Genomic DNA, 9,536 nt, shown 5'->3' with positions numbered 1-9,536 from the left:
TACAACAAAGTACCATTAGAGTGAATCATTTAGGCTACTCAAGTACTGTAACAAGAGTATTATGTTATTTTCCACCCCTGCCTCCAGTTCACTAATTATCTACAGATTATTAGACCTATTATACAACTGTGCCTTGAGGCATTAATTCTAGAAAAAGAAGGCATGCTATTATTTTAGCACAGTTCAGTCAGAGGCCTGGCTTTACTGGCACAAAACTGTCGAGATCTCTGAAATGACTGTTGATGCTACAGGACATTCAGGGGGGCTGCCGTGGGTGAAGAGCTGCTACAGGACACAGAGGAAGCTGCTATTAGAGGAAATAACAGAAGGGCAGCTAATGAATTATACCTGGATTCATATGGTTAGTCTTTCAATATCTTGCTAATAAGATAAGCAGATGTTTTGTAATAATCACTTGGGTAAAAAGTACATTTTTCATAATCTGTAATAGATGACTCAGGGAAAATGCATATTAAGTGATAGAAAGATTGACTAACAGAATTCTTTACTACAAGTAATACAAGTTTTAAAGTATATTAGTGATATTTCAAGGTACAGTGGGCTGGGACAGGGGAGATGTTTTGATAGGTTTTGTTATTTATCTGGAAGAAAAAAAAAGAAAGAAAAAGCTGTCAACACTTTTAAATGTTTTTACCTTTACATACATATTTGTAGGTGCAACAATAGTGGGACACAAATGGCACCCCAGCCATGGAATACCCTACTTACATTCGTGGGCAAAAAAAGACCCCCCACAAGGGCTTTTAGCTTCCTGAACAGGTTCGAGGTGAAATCCTTTTCGATATTGAAACACTTGCTGTATAGTTCTATATAGAACCTTTAAGGGTTCCTCAGATGGACAACCAAAGGCCTCACTTTTTTTTTTTTAATTATAAAACATTCTTCTATGCTTCTTGCATTCAACTGATAGTTAAGGGTTGAATGCTTTAGAAAGGCTTGTCCTTAGACAATAAGACTCAGTTGTAAGGTTGTGGATCGAACATTAAAGATTCAGCCAATGGAGCAACCGTTGGAATAGAAAAACCTTGAAACAGTCACTACATGGCAGAAACATGCCACTAAGGGACTCAAGTCTGCAATGCATGAGAACACTTTTACGATGAAACCTTGACAAAACACAGCAGTATCAATGAAGAACATTCACCTGCCTGTAATGCTGTAAGATGTGTTGGGCTGAGCTAAAGCTTCAGACCTGCTGCCAGCCCATGACCAAAAAGGTGTCTGTTTCAGAGTGTTGACTAAAACAGCAGCAGTGTTAACTGTGAGGGAATCTTGGCCACCCGATTAAGCAATTGAGATACATCTTGAAGAATGTCAGAGCACATTCCATGCACACCAGTGGTGACAAGCGAGAGCAGCCCTCGTGGCCACAGCATCGGAGCCATCAGTGCTGAGATTCCTAACATTTTATACTGTAGCAGGAATCCTGCTTCATGGAAACCTCAAGTACAATTTTCCCCTCATGATGGGTGCAGACATTCTTAATACTTTTCTTCTTCACAGAGCAAGGGACATAGGAGATGCAACAAAGTGGTAACATGAAAGACACTCACAGCAGAGTACACAGAGTGCTGCTAGTATGACATTACACAATGTTTAATAGAATACTCTTGACTATTTTATACAAATCGAAAACAATATTGCATTAAAACCCAAGGCAATCCCAATAAGGCCATTGCTAGCATACAGTTAAGTAGCCCTTTCTCAAGCAAGAGCTACTTAAAAAAAAGGATTCTATGCATGAATGTTATGATCACAGAACAAAAGAAAACCTGGTTGAAAATCCAGAACAAAGTGCTTCTTGTTTAACATCGGTCTTATCAAACATGAGTGATCAGCACTTTGTATTTTCCACATCTTTTTTTTTTGTGTGAGGTCTAACATGGTACGATGTGCAAAAGAAAGCCATGAGGCTAACATTCACCTGCTCCTTTTCACCCAAGATCCTGATCAAACAAAATTAAGAAAATGTTACAAATCCCATCACTCTGAGTAGCAAATACTATGCATTGGCAACCTTTAGGCTTATGTTTAAAGCAAATATAAAAGAATAAACAGTGCTAAATCAGAAATTATTAAGGAAAACAAAAAAAAGAAAAACATTGGCCACATACGCTGAAAAATCAGACTAATGGTAGAAGAGTCAGCGCACGAGTGATGCTTGTTCTGGTTAGCAGGACTAAGATCAACAGAAATCAGTGTTAAGAAGGATTTAAAAACTGATTATTAGTACCCACAGGTATTAATGCAGCTCCAATGCAGGAGATTGCTCTGTTGACATTGATCCCAGCCATGAAGGCAAATCCTAGCTGCTTTCAGTTACAGTTCATCCAGCTACATGAGTCTAGACATGGAGATTAATAAAATTAATACTGAATTAACTGTGCTGTAACAGAGAGAACAGTTTCAAGTTACCTAACAGCAGTTTCATGCTTGACAGTAACTATTATATTGGTGTGTTTAAAGAAAGGACAAACAAAAAAAAAACAAACAAAAACCCCAAGTGACCTACAGTGTGAAAACAGTCAGGGGTATTATTCAGGATTCTGTAATGTCACCAACCATGGAACACTGACAAGGAACTGAGAAAAGAAATATACTAGAGGGAAGAAAAAAACAAACAAAAACCCACCCACATACACACACACACACACACACACACACACACACACACACACACACACACACAATAATAACCGCTTTGCGCAAAACTTCCAATCAAATACATGAGAGCTTACAAAAGAGGCCTTAGATCAAAAAGGGTGAAGTGCAGAACTGTTACATGTAGTCACTTTTTTTTTTTGAATGCTCTATTTTGAATACGGAGGTAACCCCTGTGAGACGTAAACATAAATGATCATGCATTTCCTACACGGTGTTTGGATTTCTATTGCATTGTTTGGAGAGTATATGGCAGGTCGAGCAGGGGATGAGATCACTCCGGGGCTCTCCCTCTTCTTACTGCTGATTACACTCTGCTGGCTGAGGCTGTTTCTACACACACACACACACACACACACACACACACACACACACACACACACACACACACAGAGAGAGAGAGACACAAAGAGACACAAATAGAGAATGTGTTACATCATTATGAGCATCCAACCGACTGCATGGAATGAAAGAGCATGATGGAAGCGGTGAGAGGCATGTGGAAGGTGAGATCACATGATTGGGATACTGAAAAACACAAGGAACATAATAATAAGCAGTGGTTGTAAAACGTAGATTGGGAGCACAATACTAATGTAATGCTTATTCTGAGGAAGCAAACTAAAGGCCAGAGGAAAGAGAAGGGATATAAAAAAAACATGGAGCAGACAACATGCTAAAACTAGTGCCCCTTACCTAGGAATGCATGGAAGTGTAAATGATTCATGCCTGCAATGAGGACAAAGGGAACGGGGAACAATAATCAGATCACACACCATACATGCATAATTCAGTGTCAATCAATCCAATTATTAACCAATCAGAAGCAGATTGGCTGAGACGCATGCTGGGCTGTTCAACTTGAGACTCCCAATTTTACTAATCATGAAACAGGAACCATTTCACTTCCTTCTTCTGTAAAGTTTCCATAGCACACACAGTTATGATGGACTTTAAATGTAAGAGAGTCTTTGTTTGTGTGTTAGTGTGTGATTGGGTCAGATATGAGAACAGGATTCTCAAACACTATTTATCTGTCTGGGCCTCACTGTGTCCTCTCAAAAGGGAGATAAATTGTAGAGCTAATATGCAAGAAATAGAGCATGACTAATGATCAATTTTGATTGATCAAAATCTGATCATTTCTGAAAAATGACTGATAATTTTTCTATAACGGCAGATACCAAATGGTTTAATTCCCCTTCCACCACAGCAACTTATAAAATTTTACATACTTTATCAGTTTATAATGACATTTAATGTTCTGGAACGTTAGTTCCTGTTATCGCCACTATTATTTACTATAGAAATGATACTGTATTAGAACAAGCGCATTAATATGAACCTGTGATTTGCCTTGCAGCTGCCACTATTTGCAGAGCTGCTGTTATAGCAAGTTAATCGACACTTTTTGAGAAATCAGATGAGAAAACTGAAAGATACTTCAAGAACATGTGCTCTTAAAGAAAAACGTATTGTTTTTCAATCGAGCCATTATAAAAAAATATGCAACAATGTTTTCTGCTGGACCTCAAACTTTCTCATACTACTGTAGCAACACCAGCAAAAAAAAACAACACCACCCAGACATACCCAACAGCAATTTTCAAGCATTATGCAGTTTCTGCTCTTCCCTCAGGTTACCATATTTAGCTTTATGTTTTAATATGTAGGTAAATTCTTTCGTGGCTCATTCATTGGGGGGGGGGGGGGGGGTGCGGTGAAGTCTCAAGGCTGTTTTGCCCCTGTAACGGACGAATGAAAACTGGTGAGGCGTTTCTCTTTTTGGAGACGATCATTATAATATAGGAATAGTGCTGTGGTTTTACATACATTTACACATGCCAAATGAAATGATGGGTAGTGTGCTGTGTTTGGCTCACAGCGTTGAGTTTGTGTGTATCAGGAGCTTTTTTTTTACTATAAAATTTGAACTGTAGTCGCTGTCTCATGTTTCTGTTCAGTTTCATCGCTGTTGAACAGCCCAGGCGTACAGTGATCAGTGTGCTTGAGTCAGTATCATTCAAAAGCCCATCATTAAGTACACGTGATGCCCGACAATACTGTAAACACAGATCTGAACACTAACTGTGGGGTCAATATCGCCTTCATCTTCCTCTTCACCCTCCTCATCAAGGTCCTGAAAACACACAAAAGAAGCTCAAGTCATAATTGCTCAGATCATCTCTACTGTATATTGTAAATGAACGCAAATTTATATAACTAACCTCCTCATCGCCTTCTTCAACATCCTCCTCTTCAAACTGCACCCACACAGACAGAAAACGTGCAAGGCACAAGTCAGCAGGACAATAAATACAACTCTCTTACATTACATATGGTCAGGTCCATAAATATTTGGACATTTACATAGTTATAGATATTTCAGCTGTCTACCACAGTGTATTGGAATGTAAATTGAATAGGAACGTAAACTGCAGACTTTCAGCTTTAGTTTAATGGTATTTACATCCAAATCAGGTGAACTATGTAGGAATTACAGCACTTTTAACACGCTATTTCTGATTATCTTAGTTTGTCCGATTAGTTTTTTGGGTTTTTTTTGCGCTGTAATTCCTGCGTTATTCACACGATTTAGATGAAAACACCCTCAAATTAAAGCTGAAAGACTGCACTCATGTTCATTATTTAATTTCAACACCAATATTCTGTGGTAGACAGTCAAATATTTTTAGACCACATACACCTTTTTGTACATATGAACCTGTGAGGAAGAAAGGAAACGGAAAGAATGAAAACGGGGATAAATGACGATACGAGATGATTAAAGAGCGGTGACATACGCTTTCATCATCTTCCAAAGCCTCTCCTGTGAAATACAGCACAGCTCTGGGGATGATACGCTCTCTGAAAAAATGACCTATCTCAAAGTCTGTGGCAAGAGTGAAGTCCAGGTCCTCATCCTGAAACAAAGACACACAAAAATCCATTGTATTGATTCAATTATGGCATCATTTCACTACACTAATATTTAGGAAAAACTGCCAAAAAGTCAACATGCACAAGGACTTCATACTAAAAAGGTCTTATTTGTCCTAGTTGTGAAATCTGGTCAGTCTAACTTGAAGGGAGCTTTGGTTATTTACTCACTACAGGAAGTGCTGCCAGGAAAACTGAAGTGACGCACAAAACTTTGTTAGAATTGTTGGAACGTAAGCGATGCACATGCAGTGGCAGCTTGGTTTAATATGTGGGACGAAAAGACGCAATTGAAGTGTCTTTGCGGTAACGATTGCACAACGCTGGGTTAGTCTGCTGAACTAATCTCCAAAATGTTTACAAACAGTGGAGGACGAACCCTCAACCAGGACAACTTCAGGGACAACTCACCATTCCATCTGGAGATGCTGGAAGAAACAAGAAGGGGAAAATATATTAACATCTACTATACTACTAGATTAACATTTTTATGCCATTAAGGAAATAGCTTGTGAATGAAAGACAATATATTAGAACAAAAACATATTACAGAAATAAAGGAAAATCAACTAAAATATAACAAAAGAAAAGAAAAAACGTGTTTCCCCCCACCCCATCTACAGTCCTCTACCTGCTCTTATGAACAGAAATGACATCATTCAGTCTATTGGTTTCGGTTATGGTGACTGTTCATGCTCCATCATTACTTAAGGGCAAATGCCACACCTATGAAGAATTCCAAGGAAGTCACTTTTCCCCCACCAACATGTCAAACACTCAACACACTTCCTGCAGCTTTTGTCAGAAATGCCAAAAACGTTTTTTTTTTTTCTACAGGTAAGACTGCATTCTTTCACAGCTAGAGCCATTTGGGAAGTGACGAGACAAATAAATGAAAATTACACTAGTTCGCTGAGGTGAAAAGGAGGTGGCACAGAAGGAAGCACACAATTTCTACTTACTAATTACACCAGGTAAGAACATTATACGTAGATAATGAATGACTACACTAATCCAGGGATAATTTTTCCCCTTTGAACTATAACATCACTACACACCTGACTACACAGTTCTCAAGTGAAAGCTCAGCAAATTAATTATTAATCGTCCCCCCACTCAGTACAAGCAAATTCCATCAGCTTTTCTTTTGGCCTCACCAATCTGGGGGAATTTATCTTTTTTTTGTAGTTACACAACTACCATCCACATTTTTTAACTACATGATCTATGCATCTGTGCCATTTTTATCACAGATATATTATTCAAAATAAACGAACCTAAAAGTACTGCATCCACAAATAAATGTCATATAAAATCTAATATAAAAGATACAAAAATATCAAACGTTCAAAATGCCAGACACAAACAACAGATTTTTCGTGTTTTGCAAGCAGCCAGAACTTCTGTGTGCTTATTTAGTGCTTATTAAGACTAAAATATAGCTTGTGGTAAGATTTACTGTAACAGCTCTATGGCTCCAATAAACAGCCAAAATATTATTGTACACATTTAAATAACGAGCCTAATATTGGAATAGTTGGATGATCATAATCCAGAGTCCACGACATTTATTTTACAAATGATTTAAAATGTTTTATCTGTAATGCTAGGAAACAAAGACCTTCATCTACATCAATGACACAGCTCAAACTCAATCTCAGATGGATGTGCACTGCCACCTGCTGTACATCTGAGACACTAACAAAACGGAGTGGTCTAATTTAGAAAGTGAAGTTCTACATTATTCACAAGAACACTCTGAATGGACTGAAACAAACTTTTACTTGCAGCTAATCTTACCTTTGACAGGGTTAAAAAAATTAAAGAAGGAATCCTGTGCCACTTCCTTGGTGATGGTCCTCACTGTTCCTCTACCTTTGTGCTTCTGCTTTTTCTTAATAGTTTTCACAGTTACGTCCTTGCCTTTCTGCCAGTCTATCTTGCAGCTAGATAAAAAAAAACAAGCAAAAACACACATAATGGAAACAATCAAAACCAACAGTTTGCTTGAATTTCCTCATTTGTAAGTCGTTTTGGATAAAAGCTTCTGCTAAATGAATAAATGTAAGAAATTCCTTTCCTGCATATTTTGGTCTGTTCCTGAAAACAGTGTGTGTAATGTGACTGCTTCTCACCCCTCACAGTCCACTATCTCTGGCCCCTCAAATGAGAAAGGGTCTGCTGAATCTGGCTCCGATTTCATCTTGTACGTTTTAGTGAGGACGGTATTGCTGAAGTAGCTGTTGGGCTCGAAATGGAACTCCAAAGTGAAGCTCTGGTTTAGGACAGAAATGTTTTTTTAAAAAAAGTGTCAGAAAGTGTTAACAATACGAACTAATTTAAGAAAAGGCTAAAGGAGCTTTCGGTACAGACCATTGGCTCTCCTGGTGCAGAGAATTTCACTGTGATGTCCTGCAAGTGTTTCAGGATGGGCTCGTCATGCTCCTAAAGAGGGGAGGGGAAAGTTTGCTGATCTACACATTGCCATGGTCTGGGTCACAATGATTCCCAGAAACGGGTGTCAGGTAGGAATACACCCTGCTTGGGATGTCAATTTACAACAGGAAACCATGCATACACGCATTCATACACTCAATAAAATATTTCAATTGAATTTGAAATAAATTGAAAACAATATTTCAATTTAGGCAAAAAAAGTGTTTAAATCCTGGCTGCTGACCCTGCTCAATGGTCTATTTTGCTGGATCTATTGTCCAGCTCTTATCCAAAACACCTGATCAAGCAGTGATAAGAACATTCAGATTAAACTGCACACCAGGGCCATAGGTGTTGGAGCCAAGCTCTCTAGCCAGTGTGTCAAATTCAGGACATCCGAACACACCAAATTTAGTCCATGAATGCCTTAGGAATAAGCCGATGAGCTGAGGTGTGATAAGAGAAAGAAAAACACAATGCAGGACTTACAACTTGGTTTTAGAGGATAGTCGTTATAAAAAGGACATTTGGGTATAAAGTGGCCTGCAGTTTCTTCCACCTGTCCTTTTTACCAAAGATCATCAAAGGAACGCTCTTTAAATAACCGATCTAAGGAAGCACACAGGGTCCCCAGGGATAAATGTTTAAACATACTTTTATATTTATATATATATATATATATATATATATATATATATATATATATATTTCTAGATATTCTTCCAGACTACCTCTAGCTCTGGGTGAATGGTTTGCTTATTTGCATTGGTTGAGACCCTGGTCTATTCATTCAAAACATAAATGCACTACTCAGAATTGTATCCCTAGCACTTAAAATGGTAAGACATAAAAGGTCTGATTTAAATACACAATCCAGTTAGCACATCAGGCCAATAACTAAATAAAAGTAATCCAAGATATCTTGTTCTATGTGACTGGCTAAACTGGCTGGTAAACAGTCAGATTAGACATTAAATTTTGCATATCAGCCATGAACTTCCCTTTAAAAAACCTCTTCCTGTTACAACCACATCTAGAGAACATCTGTCTAGACCCAAGTGTGAACTTGTGCTGCAAGTTTTCTAATTCATCTGCTATGGAAAGATCGAAATACAGCCAGAGTTTCTGTCACAGTGTTTATCAATCAACAATGGCTTTAATATGGGTGATCCCAATTAGAAGTTTCACCTGTAACATTTCCCCCAGCATGTCCACATGTTTGAAGATAGTCAGCCAGAACTCTGGGATGCCTTTAGGGTCCTCGGCAGTGGCTGAATCTTCTTTCTTCTCTTCCAGAGCAGCCTTCTTCTTCATATCCTCCTGTCAGGGTAAAACACATCAGCAATCACTGGGTCTTTCTAATAACAGTCACAACAAGTATAGATGATAATCACCACACAATTAAATAATTAAACAAATAAATAAAAAAAGCAAGCAAGAACAAAAACTTTGGCAATTATATTTATTTTCAGTGCGTA

The 9,536-nt window shown here is 38.2% G+C and overlaps 1 protein-coding gene across 5 annotated transcripts in view; it reads right to left on the bottom strand.

The window, feature by feature from the left end:
• Positions 1-1,593: 1,593 nt before the first annotated feature.
• nap1l4a (nucleosome assembly protein 1-like 4a) overlaps positions 1,594-9,536 on the bottom strand; it is a 13,386-nt gene continuing 5,443 nt past the window's right edge. The window contains exons 6-15 of one of the 5 annotated variants that reach the window (XM_053641922.1): positions 9,247-9,378; positions 7,996-8,067; positions 7,758-7,897; positions 7,423-7,568; positions 6,034-6,050; positions 5,487-5,606; positions 4,911-4,946; positions 4,772-4,822; positions 3,379-3,411; positions 1,594-3,015 (exon numbers count right to left, since the gene is read on the bottom strand). In XM_053641922.1, the coding sequence (XP_053497897.1) occupies positions 3,406-3,411; positions 4,772-4,822; positions 4,911-4,946; positions 5,487-5,606; positions 6,034-6,050; positions 7,423-7,568; positions 7,758-7,897; positions 7,996-8,067; positions 9,247-9,378 (720 nt within the window). In that variant the 3' untranslated portion in view covers positions 1,594-3,015; positions 3,379-3,405. The other 4 variants (XM_053641923.1, XM_053641921.1, XM_053641920.1 and 1 more) reach the window with 4 other exon arrangements.

Source organism: Ictalurus furcatus, chromosome 14 (genome assembly GCF_023375685.1).
Source record: "Ictalurus furcatus strain D&B chromosome 14, Billie_1.0, whole genome shotgun sequence".
NCBI lineage: Eukaryota > Metazoa > Chordata > Actinopteri > Siluriformes > Ictaluridae > Ictalurus > Ictalurus furcatus.
Note: the sequence above shows the minus strand (reverse complement) of the source record. Positions and strands in the feature narration are given on the sequence as shown.